We start from the raw sequence: 18,156 nt of genomic DNA, 5'->3' as shown, positions 1-18,156 counted from the left end.
CTCTTCCCCCGGTGGACTCGATGGGGCTCCCTTCCGCGAAAAGGCGGCGAGAGGAGGGATCCCGCGGGGCCTCTCCCCTCACAACGTCAGATGTTTTCGCCTCAGGTTGATATGGAGGAGGCCGTTTTTGGCGGGGAAAAAGAAATGGAAGCTCTGCCTCCCGAAGAGATTCCTGTCAGCGGCGGGACTGCTATCCCCACACGTAGGGATCAAGTTATGGAGCACCCCGGCTGGAGCGCACCGTTCTCCCTGTGTGAAGAATATAACTGTCAACGGGCTCCAGGATCCATTTTTAACCCTCTCCGCGCAAACAAACAGGGGGGGAGAGTTAGGGAAAGTCACAATATGGGCGGGAAACTCGGCTTGCTGCCGATTGGTTCTTGGCGCTGCCCTTCAATCGGTGCCGCCCTCGAAAAACGGCTTCTCCTCACGTTTACTGGAGCTCAAACCTGTCACTCGACCCTTTCCCTTCGGCGGCGGGGCAACCTCTGGTTCCGCCTCTCCCTTTCGCTCTCGCTCTGACGTGCCGTGTGCAAAGGGGGGGGAAGGTTGGTGTTTGGTGGAAAAAAAACAGCCGTTAAACGGGCCGCGGGGCGGGGCCTCCGCGAGGAAGTAAGAAGCCTTAATTGGATTGGTCAAGGCGGGAGGTTCAAACTAGCACGGGCAGCCGTGATTGGCTCGGGGTGGCCGCGGCAGGCCAGGCTCCCTCCTCGCGCCCAGGCGGGTTATTGTCTCTCGACTTTCGCAGGCGGGTCGCGCGCGGAATCGGGACCGGACTTCGCCCAGGAGCGACGCAAACATGGTAAGGAAGGCCGAAAAAGCCGCGCGACGAGCGGGCCACAGCGAAGTGTGTGAGGGGGGGGGAGCCTCGTTCCCGTTCGGCGGGAAGCTCGTGAGGGGATTCCCTCACGCCGGCCGTGTGAGGGACGGCTCCCCCGGAGTGGGGTTGAGTGAGGGGTTTCGAGCCGGCGCCGCTCCGTTTGGAGTCGTTCCGGTTAAGGGAGCGTCGGGCCGAGCCGTCTTTTCCCGCGGGCGCGCCGCTCTTTTTGGGGCGGCCGGAAAGTGAAGCGGCGCCGTTGGCGGCGGTTCCTTCTTCCGTTTGGCGAGCGCCGCCTCTCGGTTAACCGCGCCGCGCGGGTGGGGGGGGAGGTTTCTGCCTGCCTTTCCCTTTGGCCCCGGGAGCGCCTCATCTCGGCCGGCCCCCCGGGGCGGAGAAAGAGAAAGATTCCGCGGTTCTCCTCAGACTGCCGAACCCACCCCCTTCGCCCTCCCCTCTCCCGGCCTGGAGTGTCAGTCAGCGCCCCGCCAAAGAGCCTTGCAACCACCGCCACCCCCCCCTCACGGTCCGAGCCACGCCGCTAACCGGCGCTCCTCGGTTTCCCGCGCGCGGCGCCTCCGCCCTCAAAACGCGGCGCTGGCCGTCGGGACGTCCAAAGCGGCCGGGCGGGTGTCGGCCTTTTTCCCCGCGCGGGGCTGGGAGCCCGGCTGACGGGGTCCTGCCGAAGGCGGCGGTGACAGCCTGGCACGCTGCAGCCCCTATCTGCCGCTGAGGGAAGTGGCGCGGCGGCGGCGGCGGCGGTTCCTACCTTCCTTCTCCCTCTCGCCCCCCCGCCCCCCTTTTTTTGGCTCAAGGGAGGACGGCACCGGGCGGCCGGGGGGTTTCTTCCTCCCTCCCCCATCATCCCGGATACTTCATATTCGTCCGCTTTGGCTGAGCTGCGAAGCCCTCGGTTCCCCGCGGGTGACATCATGGGGTTGCTTGGGAAAGTTTGTTTTTGGGGTGTATGTGGGGGGTGGTGTCCTGCTTTCTCTTCCCAATAGGCTCATAAATACCGCAGCTGCAGTTTTTTACTTTTTTTCCAGCTTGAGGTTTCTGTTTGTTGATTGATTGATTGGAATAAAAGAATAAAAATACAATGACAGGGACCCATATGCAACGTTAGTGCACTTATGCACGCCCCCTCTACGGACCCCCCCTTACGTATGAAGTAAGGTCCCTGGAAGTCAATTTGTGACTGAAACTGAAAATTTGTAGCTGAGGCAACTGGATCAGGTAGGGCATTCCAGACTCTGACAACTCTTATTGCAGAAATCCTAATTTTTTTTACAGTCAAGTTTAGAACTCAATTTACATTGAGTTTAAAGCGGTTTGTTCGCGCGCCTATTGCAATTAAAACAGAAAAAAATCACTTACGTATTAAGTATAATTTTGTATGCAATATGATTTCTGTAATAACTTGCAGCAAGTAGAACATCTGGGATCAAGGGTGTCCAGCTTTGACAACTTTAAGACTTGTGGACCATCTCCCAGAATTCCCCAGCTTGGGAGCTGAAGTGCGCAAGTTGCCAAAATTGGACAGCCCTGGTGTAGATAATATGTACAACAATGGTATTCTGTGTTACTTGCAAAGTGCAGAAGGGGAGTGAGAAATAGATTGTTTTGACGATAGATGAATAATGTGAGACAAGAAAATTTATACGGTCATGAATTGCATTCTCATAACTTTCTCTAGTCTAAGCCATCCTTGCTTCTACCACCACTTCATACATGCTCTTTGTTTCTTTAGCTTGTCTCACATCTTCCTCGTGTGGGTTTCATCAACTCCATCTAACCAACCAACAACTTTTTCAATTGTATCCATTCAGTCACTCTTATACGTTTGCTTTGGGATTTGATCTTCATACATTTGGTCTGTCTGACCATGCCACCTTAATGTTTATATTGGCAGTTCATCATTCTAATTCATTCAGCACCAGTACATTCTCTTCACATTTTACTTTATACCCTGCTTTAGACTTTTGGGGGGTTCAATGTTCCTACAGACTCAGTTCTCATCTTTTGATAGTAATATGACCACAGGCTGGTTTTGGTTTTTGATACATATTCATTACAACAAGTCATATATTACTATCCATTATATTTCTGCCAATATGTGCACATCTTCAAACTTTCTGCATTCAAGTTTACATTTTTGTCTTTGATATGTAATTTTGAGATAACATTACTTGTTACATCATGCAGTCTTTCTGTCAATTGTTGAGAATAATTTCGATTCTCAGCTAATAACATGCCATCATCCGCAGAGAAAAGTGCATGCATGTTTGCGTATGTAGTTAAAGCATCTCTGCTAGTACCATAAGTGTATCATACATTTATGCATAAATATGTTCACCACAGAAATATCACATGTTTTCATCTTATACTTAATTTTCTATAAAACATTCCATCTATTTTCACACATGCTTCACTTCTGTAATGTATTGTTTTAGATACAGTCTTCACATGTTAAAAAAAGTTGCATGGGCATTCCATAAATAAACCACTGCCACATTTTAAGATTTTCCCAATTATGCCATCAACAGCTGCAGTCTTATCATTTTTCAACATCCAGTGTTTGGGAATTTCTTCTCAACCATTTTTTTCTTTGACAGTCACAGTTACAGCTTTTGGTTCAACTTCACACTTCGACATAACAATAACACTCCCATATACACCATTCCTTTCACTTCTCTCATTGCCACTTTAAATATATATACTTTTTTATTTTTATATAAGTTTTTTATTACTGTGTATTTTGGCCTTTGATATGAGAAAATAATTCCTTTCTCTAACTATATTATTTGCAGCAATATGTTTTGTCATTATATGCTTTACACAATATCTTTCATCTTCATTTTTCACAACAATTATTCTTTTTTTTTTTTTTTGCACTTTTTCTTGCCTATAGCCTGAGAGGCTTCATAATTCCACCAAACATTTTTCATATTTCTCATTTGTATAACTTCAGATGCTTATGTAGCAATTTATAATATTTCTACTCTTGTTACAAGCTGCTTCCACATCCTCTTTCCTTAAATTTACTTTCTATACATTCATTAGGGAAATTAATCTGTTTTCTTACATACAGAACCCATGCTTTCTTTTCATATGGCCATTCTACTTTCTTTCAGGTCTTCTTTTTCTTTCATATCCATTTTTTCAAAAATCCACTCTTAACACAATGTCTCCTATTCAAAAGTTCTCGTCAACATAGCTTTCATTGCTTTTTTAGTCTTTCATTATGAATAATCAAAAATACTTCTAGGTTTATATTCATTCCTTCTGTGTGTACTTATGAATGCAGTTCTTAAACTGTGTATTTAAAACAAACATCTTTTTTTAATCAAATACCAAACCAGTAATTTCATTCATAGATTTCCAGATAGTCCAATCTCTACTGTCTTGAACTCGTTTCCAACTCTCCATTTTATGTCATCAAAATCATGGGTTTTTTTTTTCACCATGAGTGCATTTATTCAGAATGTTGGGTACTTTTTCCAAAATTCATCTTTGGTTCTTTCGTTATCACTGGTCATTAGAATGCTGCATGCAACTGTGTTTTCCCCAATAAGAATTCCTGTTTCATATGCATCCACAGTTTAGATGCTACTTATTCATACTTATTGATATATTTTTAGCACTTTCATTCATAACAAAACCTATATTTCTTTTAGTTTCACAAGTACACAAGGTATCTATTTTGCTTTCATTCTTTTCATTTGCTAATTCATGCTGTTTACCATTTAGTTCATTTGCTTTCCAAGTCTCAGTTTTCCATGTTATGCAGATACTATATAGGCCCATAGTTTAGTGTACATGGTCCTATATAGTAACCACCAGAACATATGAAAAATTGAGACTTGGTGTTGGTTAATCAAGATTTTTTCTTTATATTTTTAGGAATTTAAAGAATTAGACTAAGTTACCCACCTACATTATATCTGCACTGCATGGAGCATTCTCTGTATATGATGAGGATAGTATTGCTGACTTGTTGGGTATTTTAGCCAGTATGATGGATGAAATAAATTCCTGTTTTATGCCAAGAACATTTACACTATTATTTTTGGAAGCTAGGACCTTGAATCTAGAGCCTATCTTGCAAAAACAATATACTATTGCCTGCATCCCGCTGCATGTGCTTGGGTAGTAGCTAATTTATCCAATAATTTTAGAATAGGATGCACCTAATAGTAGATTGGCCATTAGAAAACTGTTTTCATTGTATTTTTACAACAAACTTTCAATCATAACTATCACTGTGAGATAGTACTAAAATGGGACCTTTATACAGCCCCCCTTAATTTGATATATATTAAGTATTGTTTGAAAATAAATATATTTAAATCTTGTTTTACAAGTCAGTTTATCCCTTGTCATCTGTCTTGTATCTATGCTTAAAATTATAAAATTAGAGTAGGTTCAATAATAGTGTTACAAAAATAAACAATTTGGCAATTGCCTGTTTATATTTAGAATTAACATTGCATATTAGAGTAAATTGGGTTTAGGAGTGTATTTAGGGAGTCTGGTCTGGGATTGTATTTTAGAGGATAGAATGCAGCAACAGTCTATTTGACTATTTCACTATTGCAGATTAATAAACTAATTGTAATAATTGCTGTACTGATACTAATGGCTGACAGCAATTAAGGATATTGTAGCCCAAAATCTAACTTGGGACACATTTTTATCTGCACATGAATTAAATATTTTTTACCATTAAAGCTTATCTTGAAGAATGGATGCAAGGAAGGCTAATTAGGGGAAAGTAAAACTGACCATCTGCTTGAGTTTTGAACAGGAGTTTTGACATGTCCTTATTTGATGTAAAGAAAGATCTAGTCTGGGGCTTAAAGAACTGATGTTTTGATAATTCACTGTCACTTGTATTTATTAATAAACTCTTTCCCCTCATATGATGAAAAAATTGCATAACCAGAAAAAGGATTTCTTATAGCATTTTGCACAAGTGAGTAATATTTGCACATGTAACAACTGTGGGAAGTGTAAAGAGGCAAGATATGAAAAAGTTGGGTGATACAAGAATAATTTTAGAGAAAGTTATACAAGGTTGCAGTTCCAAGTGTACAAAGTAGGAAATTAGCTCCCCCACTTTGTATGTGCATTTTGGTGTTGCATGAATAAAAAGTGGAATTTATGCATGAATGTGTCATTTTGACAATATTGCTGAAGCCTGGTGCTGAATGCTCTTCAGGTGATTCTAGTAGCCTGGGAAAAGTTGATGTCTGATATAGGACCTCCTTTTTAGACATAGCTGCTGTTAACTGATAAGCTTCTGCATAGCTAGACTTCTGGAAAAGGTTGATAGGGTTAGAATCAGCCAGGTAGAAATTGTAATTAAAAAAGAAAAATCTCCTAAACTAAATTCTGATGTACTTGGTTCTAAACAAATCTCCTGGGTGAAAGGACTCTTTGGAAGGTAAGTAGTCATAGTTCTTAAAAATTCCCTTTTTGCTACCACCTGCCTAAGCTGACCAAAAGGAAGAATATCCTCAAAAGTTCTTATAAGTGATCAGCATTATCATAAATTAGTCTCTATAACATAAATTGTTGATTATATATAGGAGCGTATTTAGGCTGAACAGCTCTCTAGATAAATACGAGAAATGTGGACATTTACATGCTAATATTTGTTTTTTAAAAAGGCAAACTTAACTTAGGAAAGCTCAAATGTCAAAATGAGATAAGACCTTGTCTCTGGAGAGTGTGCATACTACAACAATCTATATCTGAGAGTTGGAAGCAAAGTGAAATGTGTGAATATCTTGTTTTTGAATGTGTGTGTGTGGGGGGGGGTTTCATATGATTGCACAGTGATAGCTTTTCAGAATTGTAGAAATTTCCCAGCATCCTTTGCTGCTCTTCACTGAGCCTACTTGGAATTGTAATTTAGTAACATCCACAGCTATGTGCTACTTATGTGAAATTATTCATTATCTTTTGATAAAGTAACTATGGTTATTACTTAATTATAGTTCAATCAAATCTCATGATCTGAACATTCTTCAAATGTATTTCATGGCAGACATTTACGAATAATACCCAGTGATGCAACAGGAGTGTTTTGAGACAAATGGAAATTTTGGTCATTAAAAATAGGACTTTGCACAATTTTAATTGTCTATATAATATTTTTTTAAAAAAACTCTGAATGCTGTTAAATGACATAAGTGGAGAACTGCCTGTATTTAGAGTTTGGAAGGATAAACAGTGTAGAAAAAACAGTCAGCTTTATATAAGCTAAAAATTGCTTTCTTCTCTGTTTTTGTTAGCAATGAAATAATAAGCTTTTCATCCAATAATTGTAGTAGGAGATGTTTTGCTTAGCAGATCTGGGGAGAAAGTTTTGGGGAAAAAATATGTGAGAGTAATGAAAAAAAGAATGCTTGAGGAGAATGCAATTGCAGAGAATATTCTGGTTGGGACTAATTCCAGTGTATTCTTACACACACACACACATGCAATAAATGTTAAGTGTAAGAAGATTGGTAAATGTGTTTTAATTTTCCCCAAATCCAAGGCAAAGAGACTATTAAATGTTCTATGCTTGGTTGGAACATTGTGATGCAACAATAAGAGGATTTGGGGTTGTAAGAGTCACTTGTTGAATTGAGTGGCTACAGAAATCAAGTAAATGAATAATGCAGTACTATACATGTAAATAAAAAGTCAATATGGGCCATTTCACATATATGTGAATAAATAGGTTAATATGTTCATAACTGTTCCCATTAATTTATCTCTCTGTACAGCCAACAGCTATTGAGAACAGCTGCAAGTTGTATCTATGCTTGTAAGTCACACTAAATAAGCAACACTGTAACCAACAGCTTTGGAGAATGAATTGCTTTTAAATGAATTGTTTTTTTGAAAGTCATACTATCTTCTTTGGGCACAAAGGATGAAAATGGAAAAAAAGGTTCACTGTGTGTTGGCTTCAAGTCTTGTCCTGCATGCATTTCATAACAACCATATACAGTTAGAAAAAAATGAGCAAAAGTTTAGTAAAAGAATCCACTTAGATTAATTTGGGGGCAGGAGTAAAAATAATAAAATTAAAACATAGTTTTAGGGCTTGGATAGATATGATATTTTGACATGTATAAGATTTTGTTTAAAAATAGCTGGTTTTGTCCTGCAACTTCCTGAGATTTTGGCCCATCTCAGAAAGTTATACGGAGTCAGACCTGGTTAATGCTTAGATTATAAGACCATGAAGAAATTCCTGGGCTGTAGGTTAGACCAGGATGAAAAACCCTCTCCACTCAAATAATAGAACAATATAATGGTTTTGAATTTGGTAAGAGCTCAAGTCCATTTTTACTCCACAACAATAATTGTGTCGTGTGATTTATGTGATTTGAAGAGAAACCAGAGCTAATATTATAGGCTTTCTTTTCTTACATATATAAGTTATGTATACAATATATGTATAAATGGTTAGTTATGCATGTACAAATGATGTGCTATATTTTCAAATTCTGTGACTTGATCTTGGACAAAACCAAACCAACCTGCAAAGTTGGTTGTCTGAGAGAATCAGCCATTGTTTGTAAGTGTAAACATAAGCTAATGTTGCTGTCCTAAAACTCTTTCTTGAATTAATTGTCCCAAAATATACATGCTTACATATGTTTACAGTATTAAATTGGATATATGCCTAGATTTACTTGTGGCCAATGTTTGATCCTGTTTTTTTTTTTTTTTCCAAAATACTTTTGTCTGCATGTTTGCATTGTGAGAGGAAAAGTCTGAAGAATGTACTTCCTTTTGAAAAATTCCATTAAGATTTAAATATGAGTTGGAGAAAGGTCATTACTAAATTTGAACATGTGACATGCATTTCAAAAGTAGTAACACAATGGGCATTATGGAAGTCACGCTAGGATTGACTGATCTCCTGTTACGCTTTTTGTAGGCTGGAGGCAAGGCTGGCAAAGACAGTGGAAAGGCCAAGGCAAAGGCAGTATCTCGCTCACAAAGAGCTGGACTTCAGGTAAGTTTTCAGGCAGCCTTTCACAGACACGTTTATTTGTATTTTCTCACGGACCTAATTAAATTTGGGAAGCATGGCATTCTCTCTTTGGGGCATAGAAGCATTCATTATATATTATTTAATTCAGGGGTGTCCAACCATGGTAATTTCAAGACCTTTGAACTTCAGCTCCCAGAATTCCTCAGCCAACCATGCTGATTTAACTTATTTAATTTTGTAATATATTGTTTTAATTGCTTTTTCAGTCAGACAGAATTCTTAAGCATCTCTAAAAGTCTGTTTACCTGGGTGAAGGAAGGCTGGAACTGCCTCCTTCTCCTTCTCTTTTCCAAGGTTGATTGACATATAAAATTAAGCCCCATTATGGTTTGGCTTATATTGTCCTAGCCACTTAAAAAAACATTCTGGTTGGTTTTATGTCTGTAGTAAACCAAGTCTTAGTAGATATTTTTTCCAGGTGATTGGAGTGCAACTTGGCTTTCTTTTTAACTAGTTCTTGCAGTTTCTTTTTCATCGGTTTTCCTTATGCTATATTCTGTCAACAGAAAGTTGCCTTTTTTTAGCTATCAAATCTGGGCTGCAAAAGTTCAATTGGCACTAGATGGCAGCATCTGGTGGTTGCCCAGAATTTTGAGAGCCTGAAACTAGTCTATGTGGCTTTTCAGTTGGTCATTAATTAGAGGGAAGATGTGCAAAGATGTTTCCATACTGGTGGTAATGGTGGACAACTTTAGGCCATAGGGTTTAGGTCTAACCTGTGGAAGCTCCCCCCCCCCAACAGATTATATTTTTTAATGCAACAGAAATGAAAAAAATTATGCATGACTGGATTCTTCCTCGTGCCATTCAAAGGCTCAGTCTGATTTTCAGCTGTGTAAAGATGATCTGCCTTTAGACACTTAAGAGATGCTGAATAAAGTGAGCAGTGCTTTTTCTCTCCACCAAATGAACTTAAGCTGTTTTATATATCTGAACGCTTGTCCTAAAACAGTGACCCAGTCATCCAAGGCAAGTGATTTTCTTTAGAGAGGGGATTCCACATTTCTTTATCCATGCACTGTGACCCAGGAGAATGAAAAATACTCTCCTAAGTCTCCTCTAGAAGACACTCCAGGTCAGATGTCAGAGGAGGAAGCCCAGATCAGAATGCTTGCAACAAGAACTTAAAAGCAGTCAGGACTGTACTTTGTGCCTAACAGCACCTGAGGAAGAAATATGCTTCACTGAACTGGGTATTTAGAAGAATTTCTCAGGAAGATATTTGTTCTCCAGCAGTTGCAGCCATGCATAAGAAGAAGCTCATCCTCCTTGCTGATTCCTTGGCCTTCCATCAGAGTTTTGCTTCTGCAGATCTTTGAAGTTCAGGAGGCTGTTTTGGACCTGTCTACAATGTAACTGTTTCATTGGCTTCCACATACATCTTTTAAGAAAGAGAAAAGACTTCTCCTTAGTCTTTACTAAAACAGTCCTCATTCAGGAGCTCTGGGTTCCTAAATTAAGTTTACCTATCCAAAATGTTACATTAGTTTCTAGGAGGAAGCTCCTTAATGCCATATTTTAGTCTTATTTCAGAAGCTACGGCCCAAAGAATGTTTCCCTTCTCTTGCACCAGCTGTTTGCTGTTTATAGTTAAATCCCCAAATATATGGACTTTGTACAGGTTTTTGTTCTTTTATTGACTCATAACAAAGTAGCAATAAGGAGGAACCTCTTCTTGCCATAAACACAGACTGGCATCTTAATTCTTGATGGGAATTTGGAAATTGGAATATGTTAGTAAAAAAAATTGTTTGCCAAATCATGTTCTTTCCTACAGTAAAAGCATTCTGGTGGTATTATAAAGTAGTGTTTATACCTCATATTACTTTGATGTGGGATTTAATCCTGTGATCTTGCAAGATCTGTTGCATAGCCTTAGGTTTGTAGAACACAAATTAATATTTTTAAAGTTAAAAAAACTATATCCATTTATGAATGAATTAACCTTCTACAATAAGTCAATGCTAGTTAGCCAACATTATCAATAAATCTTATACCAGACAACTCCAGATTTTTATGTCTACACCTTGAACCCTGCCAAATAAATTGTGTCATTTTCTTAGTTGCAATTCCAGTAATAGTGTACTTGTGTACTTTGGCATTTGGTTGTCTGGTGTAAAAACAAACAGCCACTTACATCCTGACTATACATTACTATAGGGTATGCTTGGATCAAGTGCCTTCTACCTCTCTGGAAATAGGTCACAGATACGGACAGTCAGTTAAAGCCTCTTGAAAGGGCATCTATGCTAAACAAGTCCTTTTGCTTCTAGTTCCCAGTGGGCCGTATCCACAGACACTTGAAGACTCGCACCACAAGCCATGGAAGAGTTGGCGCTACAGCTGCAGTGTACAGTGCTGCAATTCTTGAATACCTCACTGCTGAGGTAGGTTGCTGGAATATTGATATTCCTCTAATGTTTGGGTATTGAATGCTTCAGTTCTTTATACCTACCAGTTCTTCATTTTCCCAAATATTTATTTCATTTGATCTAATAGTTGTTTGCAAGCTTACCAATTTTTTTTGCAAAAGCTATTTTATTGTACACCTTTCTGTTTATATTTATAAACATTATAAACACACCAGAAAATATTGAAATAGCAAACCCTGATGTATACTTGTTCTAATTAGAAGAGGTTGCGTAAGTTCCCATTAGTTCTCCCTTATGTTTTTAAAACATTTAAACTTGTAAATTGTTACAAATATTTCTGAGGAAAAGAACATATGTAATAATGAAGGTATTGCTCATCAGTGTATGCATTGTTCTGAACTGAACTTCAGGAGGCATGTTTTTCATCAAAGAAAATATTTTCTCTAGCTAAAAAGGAATGAGCTGGATAGATATATTTTATCTATCTATCTATCTATCTTCATTCATTTTGCTACAATTATTCAAAAGTATCAATTACATACTTATATCCAACTATGTATTTGCTTTCAAATTCCATAAACAGCTACCAACAGTTTTAATCTCCAGTTTAATTCTTGTAGCCTTTATTCTTTTTTGTTACATGATAAACTTTAGAAAAATCACTCTTATCACTCTCTTAGCTTTTCTGTAATGATCTTAGCTGCAGTTAACTATTTCTCCCTTTAAATCCGTTGTTCCGTTTGCCAATTTTGTGCAACACTTTAGTACTATTGTGGATCTTATTGATAAGCATAATTGTAATATTCATATCAACATTCTAGATCAGAATTATAAGAAAGGGTTTATCAAGTTTGCAACAGTCATATATGTAATACAAACTGATGTTCTTGTAAGAAATATTAACCCTTTGTATCATTACTCTGAACGGGTCAAGCACGAAAGGCCAGCTCTACCTGTGAAAGTGCAATTAAAGGATTCATTGCTAAAAATCTATGCACAGGGCTCTTCTCAGCTAATGGTCAGCACCTGCTTAGAGTTAGATAAGGCTCAACTGAATCCCAAGGCTACATGGGGATTCTAGGCTGATCCCTCTTAACTCTGCCACTCCTCCTCCTCCAGAATTATAAAATGTTTACCACTATTTGCAAAAATGAAAATACGTAAATTAAGCTTGTTTAAAAAAACAAACCTAGGAAACTAAAATATGCCGCTATATTTATTCCAACAGGTGTTGGAGTTGGCAGGCAACGCTTCGAAGGATCTCAAGGTAAAACGTATCACTCCACGTCATTTGCAGCTTGCCATTCGTGGTGATGAGGAGTTGGATTCCCTTATTAAAGCAACCATTGCTGGTGGAGGTGTGTATCATCATAGCTTCTGAATTCTGTATTATTATAAAAGGTTCCAGCTCATATTTTTGTACAGGGTATTGCTTTATATATACATCAGTTCTATACTTTCATCCTTATGATTTGTCTTTAATTAAATTAAGACTATTTATTTAGCAGTGCTGTGTTCCCAGTGTTAATTTTAATAGAAGCGCAGAACAAACATTGTGTAGTCTTTCCTGAAGAACACTCCATCTTCTATTCCTCTTCCGTATCCTGATCAATCTTTAAACTGCCAGAACGAAGCCACATTCTTGACTTTGTCGGCCAAAAATAAGTCATTCTTGGTACATGTTTCTGGTAGTAGTTGACATTCCAGCAGATGGGCCTGGCTCTGTGTCTCTCTACATTCACACACTGTGTTGTTATCCCCAAAGAGCCTCCACTTGAGCGTATTAGTTTCACATTTAGGCATTCCGACTCTTAACCTGTTCAGGGTCCTCCAAGCAGTAGAAGGACATTTTCCTCTTCCATGAAAACCCTTTTAAATTGAAATATTGGTTGAAGAATAATAGTTGCTTGAAAATGTGAAGTTGGAATGGGGGAGGGAAGAAGAGGAGACATCGATGGGGTTGTATAAGTATTAATCAGTGTCTTAAATCTTGATGTGACCATGGCTCTGTCTCCTCATCCTTTGCTCTCTTTGCAGGCGTAATTCCTCACATCCACAAGTCTTTGATTGGAAAGAAGGGACAGCAGAAGACTGCGTAAAGAGGCGCTTCCGGCAGCCCGCTTCCTCCCTGTCATTGTACTGTAATTGGGACAGAAGAAATATGGGGATATGTGGAATTTTTTTAAAAGAATAGTTAAATGGAAGAGCATAGACAATTGACTGTAGACTTAAAACATTTGTATGTTCTAGATTTAAAGTTTGACAAAAAAAGTACCCTGTTATGTGGCAGCAATTTGTGTGTTGATTGGCTAGGTTTCTCCCATGTGTTTTATACAAAAATGGAACTGATAAAACCATTTTTTACAAAACCTATTCTTGTGTGTCATTCTGGTATACAAGGGATAAATCCAGTAAAATTAAATTGAAATGTTTAGAAAAGTCACACATTCTAAAATTGGATATAGCCACAATCATGATTAACTTTGTTTACTCTTGCTTATTAACATAGAAATCAAAGTCCAGATTTTGATGTCACTTAAAATAACTTTTATGAATTTTAACAATACTTAAAAAAAAAATCTTTTTGCCTAAAATCTTTTCTCTAAATTCCTACGTTGCACAAACATGGAAAGTGTCGCCCTGTCACCTTAGCAAAGATGCCCATCCTGAATTTTGCTGCTCACGGCTGATAATCTCACTGAAGGTGGTGGCTTGGCAGGGAATACTGCTGTCTTATTGCACCAGCCCAGTTGCTTTTGTTTCATTATTATTTTGTTTTGTTCAGAAAAACTCTTCATCTGTAACAAAATGCTAAAGGAGCAATGCTGCCTTGATTACAACTGGAAAGGTTACCATTTTGGTACCCCTCTAAACAAGAACCAGTGTTTCTTTCCACTATTAATTTTCAGAACTGCTTTACGCAATAGAATTGTAGGCGTGTTGCTGATTAAACATCATGGCAGAATGATCTCAAATCTCCAAATTCTTGGCTTAACTATAGTTGTTCTCAAATTAATTTGAATAAAATGTTATCTCAGTTATAATTCCAGGTTTGTTCTGATTAGTGATTAGTAATTTTAGATAAGTTTAGTTACAGTTTTGGATATCTAAAACTATAAGGATTTACAGTCTTTAAAGGAGATTATTGTTAAGAAATTTGGATTGAAGGAGGTCAAATAGGATTTCGGTGGTTTCTCCATTCCTATCAGTGTGGATGGCTATTTGTATTTTTTAAGTACTATTCACTATATTCCTGTGCATTGTAAGAAATTATAAACATTGTCCTTATTAAAATAGTTTTCAAAAAATGCTACATATGGTAAAAGTGAGGTGAAATTATTTAGGGAAGTTAGATGCAATGGCCAATTTGGATGCGGATGGGGACTTTGCGTTACATTTGCCGATTCCACGGTAACTGGTAATCTAATAAAATGCTGTCCTAACAAAGGCGATATTTATATAACAAAGTTAGATCTTTGAATTTGGCATAGGATTTCCCCCCCAGATGCCCCTTCACTAACAGTGTGGTAGCCGATGAGCACTGCTATAGTAGGAGGAGGGTGTTTCTTTCCTTAGGAACATTAATCAATACCTCTCCTGTGTAACTGATAACCTGGACTGACAGCTACAGAACAGACGAGGCTTCTGTTACTAAAGGCTCACCGGAGGTTTTTAAAAAGAGACTGGACAGCCACTTGTCTGAAATACTTGAACAGGGGGGCTGGACTAGAAGACCTCCAAGGTCCCTTCTGGCTCGATTCTGATTCTGGAACTTCCATACCTAAAATGCTTATTTTTTGCTGATGGATTAACAATGTCAACAATGCTTTGCTAATGAAAGAGGCTGTTTTCTAACAGATAAATAAAAGAGAAAGGATTGATTGGAGTGAAAGGTTATTTTTGTCAGGAGTTGAAAACAACTAATTTGCAGGCTGTTTAATGCATTAATCACCGTGCAGAAATTAATACACTTGTTGCTAAGATCTACAGGTTATCGTTACTTGGCCACACTTTTAGGCAGATAGCTGAAATGGATGTGAGTGCAATGGAATACCTGTAGGTTCCAGGATTAATTTAAGTTACTCATTATTTCTTAGGTGTTGATTGAAAGAAATACTAAAGGCCCACAATCAAAGTGCCACTGTCTCTTGGACAGAAAGGCCACTGAGGAAAAAAGCCTGATTTTAAACTCTAAATTATTTCTCATGCCAAAAAGTCTTACCTGACACTCTGGGAGTCCCTGCCAGTAAGAACTGCATGAGCTAAATGGGCATGCAAATAAGTTAGTTTATAGCAGGGATCCCCAAACTTGGCCACTTTAAGACTTGTGGCCCTCAACTCCCAGAATCCCAAACTTGGCCACTTTAAGACTTGAGGACTTCAACTCCCAGAATCCTCCAGCCAGCATAACTGGCTGGAGAATTCTGGGAGTTGAAGTCCTCAAGTCTTTAAAGTGGCCAAGTTTGGAGACCTTTGGATTACAGTGTTGAGTCAATCCAGTGTTGGCTAGAAAAAAGACGCTGGATTCCATTCTTGCAAGCTGTTTGTGGGAATATGGGGGCATAGGTTAGCAACAGAGCTTCCCCGTGGCTCATTCAATACAAGATTTTCAGGAGGAACAGTGGCTCTACATCCTATAGCTTTAGCTAAAGGGGGGGGTTGTGGGTGGGGGGGAGGAACATAACCATAAAGAGCATAACTTCACCTGCTGGGATTGCTAGAAAAGTTAAAACCACTTTTATAAAAAAAAAATGATAAAGTGTCTCAAGTGGTTCCCCAAGGATCTTCAAACCTCCAGCTTCAGGCTCGGCTGTTTGACTCTACAAACCGCTTTACCATACAGCGGTAGAGTTGAGTTTCCATTTTGAAAGAAAAATGGGAAGGTTTTTGGTGGAAATATCCACGGAACGCCCAGCTTGGCCTCCACGCCAGACTCAGTCAGCACCAGTTGAAAGTCCGCCCCACCATGGCAAAAAAGTCTTCATTGTGCTGACTGAAATAGGTGCAGAGCCTCTCCAGCAGTAATTCATCCACGGTGGGGTGAGGCCGGCCTTTGGACGGGTCAAGGCAGTGCCGTTCTCCTGCAGCCTGGAGGCAAAAGAAGCCTTTGGTTTCGTTGAAATAGAAGTTGTTGGGGCCCAGGTAAGGCTCCAGCCCCAGAAACTCTTCCACGTGACGCATCTCCGAGAGCGGCTGCCGTATGAGGCCGCCTCCGTCCACCACGTGGATCTGTGTGGTCGGGAAGAACTCCAGCCACCGAGCCAAGTGCAGGGCGTAGAGGCTGCGTTGCATGGCCTTGTAGCTGGTGTTCAGCTCTTGACCCCTTTCCAGGATTTCTTCCAGGGACTGGTAGGGTTTCTGCCGGGCTTTACGATTGTAGAGGATCTGGGTGTAATCGGACACCAGCCTTTCCACGGGATCCCGCACAATCAAGAGGAGCTTCACGGATCTGTCCATGGTGTAAATCCGTTCGGGCGCCTCTAGGGAAGCGAAGTAGCCGGGCGTTTTCTCCACGGTGATCTGACTGCTGTAGGAATTGGGCATCTGTTGGCAGTACCAATCCAATCCCTTCCGGTAATTCTCTTCCAGGTTGAAGAAGTGGATCTCGGAGTGAGCAGCGGCCACCTGGGGGTGCAGACTCAGCATCTCCAGCAAGGCCCTGGTGCCCCCTTTCCTCACTCCAATGATTATGCCTTTGGGTAGCCGCTGCTTCCAATCCTCCTCCAGGGCCTCGGAGTCGTTCCTTTTCCACTGCTCCAGCAGGTCACTCATGACATCGGAGTCGTTCCTTTTCCAGCTGGCCTCCCAGCGTCCTTCTTGTGAATAAATCTCACACATCTGGAGACACACCAGTAGCAGCAGGCAAACTCCGGCCATCTCTGAGCCTTCTCCAAGATGAGAAGCGGCCGGGATACCGATGCAGTAGAGGACAAACTCTGCGATTCGCAATCCTCTGAGCTTGCTGACAGCTTGATTCCCCACCCACCCCCGTCCGCCCCCTTTCTAGCTAGGAAGCGATCCTTCTGTAGAAAACTATGTTCCACGTTCACAAGGTCCACTGCTGGTATTTCACATTCCAGGTGCCCAGACTCACAGCAATGCAAATGAAACCCTTCAGCAGAAAGACGTTTGCTTGAGGAACTTCTTTGTCACCTGAAAAAAGATAGAAATATGATCACAAAGCTCAAGGACCTTCCAACTCTTTATTATTCTGTTCCCGAAAGGCCAATGATGCACGGCAAATCTAAACACGCAGATGTAGGTTTGGGTTCACCGCTTAAGTCTAAACCAGCCAACCTTTTGGACCTCAGGGACCACCAAACTCATAATTTTAAATCCTGCGGACCAGACACCCTGGGAAAAATCCCCTCCAAAAAGCCTGCAAGAAAATTCCCCACCCCGTTTTCCTACTGATCGATCGTTCTTTATTTGGGATCGCAGGATAATGTCTCCAGCTCTGTTCTCGGGGGTGGTGGAGGGGGGAGAGACTTTTGACTTCATGCAAGGAAAGCAGCAGAAGTCTTTCTCTCCCCCAAACTCCGCCAGAATGGAGCAGCCTCTTGGAGCAGGGATGCCTTGCAGGGTCCCAAAGACTCATTTTTGGCAGAGTTTGGGGGAGAGAAAGAAAGACTTCTGCTGCTTTCCTTGTGTGCAGCCAAAAGCAGAAGAAGAAAGAAGCGGAAAGAAGTAGCCCGGTGGCCAGGCGACATGCGTGGGGAGAATGGGGCAAGTTCCCCCCCCTCCACCCTTTCCCCCTTCCCCTCACTACCTCGTGTTGTTTGCAATGCAAGGGACACAAGCCTTGTGTTTCCGCGGGCCATGTGGGTGGTGCAGCCTTGTGTTCCTGCGAAGCCTGGATTAATTGCTTTGGGGGTGACATTTCTCTGTGGACCACCAAAATTTTC

General features: G+C 40.5%; 2 protein-coding genes across 2 annotated transcripts; one reads left to right on the top strand and one right to left on the bottom strand.

Annotated features, from left to right (window-relative positions):
* Window positions 1-390: 390 nt before the first annotated feature.
* On the top strand, window positions 391-14,576 carry LOC113427363 (histone H2A.V). The gene is made up of 5 exons (XM_026689852.2): window positions 391-802; window positions 8,763-8,840; window positions 11,153-11,266; window positions 12,480-12,609; window positions 13,289-14,576. The coding sequence occupies exons 1-5, from the start codon at window positions 800-802 to the stop codon at window positions 13,348-13,350; spliced, it is 387 nt and encodes a 128-aa protein (XP_026545637.1). The 5' UTR covers window positions 391-799; the 3' UTR covers window positions 13,351-14,576.
* Window positions 13,892-17,239, bottom strand: LOC113427362 (heparan sulfate glucosamine 3-O-sulfotransferase 1-like). Its single transcript, XM_026689851.2, has one exon. The coding sequence runs from the start codon at window positions 17,126-17,128 to the stop codon at window positions 16,190-16,192; it is 939 nt and encodes a 312-aa protein (XP_026545636.1). The 5' UTR covers window positions 17,129-17,239; the 3' UTR covers window positions 13,892-16,189.
* Between the last annotated feature and the right edge of the window lie 917 nt (window positions 17,240-18,156).

This window comes from Notechis scutatus, chromosome 7, assembly GCF_049901735.1.
Source record: "Notechis scutatus isolate UNSWTSFEM ecotype Mainland chromosome 7, rNotScu1.2, whole genome shotgun sequence".
Classification (NCBI taxonomy): domain Eukaryota; kingdom Metazoa; phylum Chordata; class Lepidosauria; order Squamata; family Elapidae; genus Notechis; species Notechis scutatus.
The sequence above is the reverse complement of the archived record's forward strand: the minus strand, read 5'-3'. Positions and strand labels throughout refer to the sequence as shown.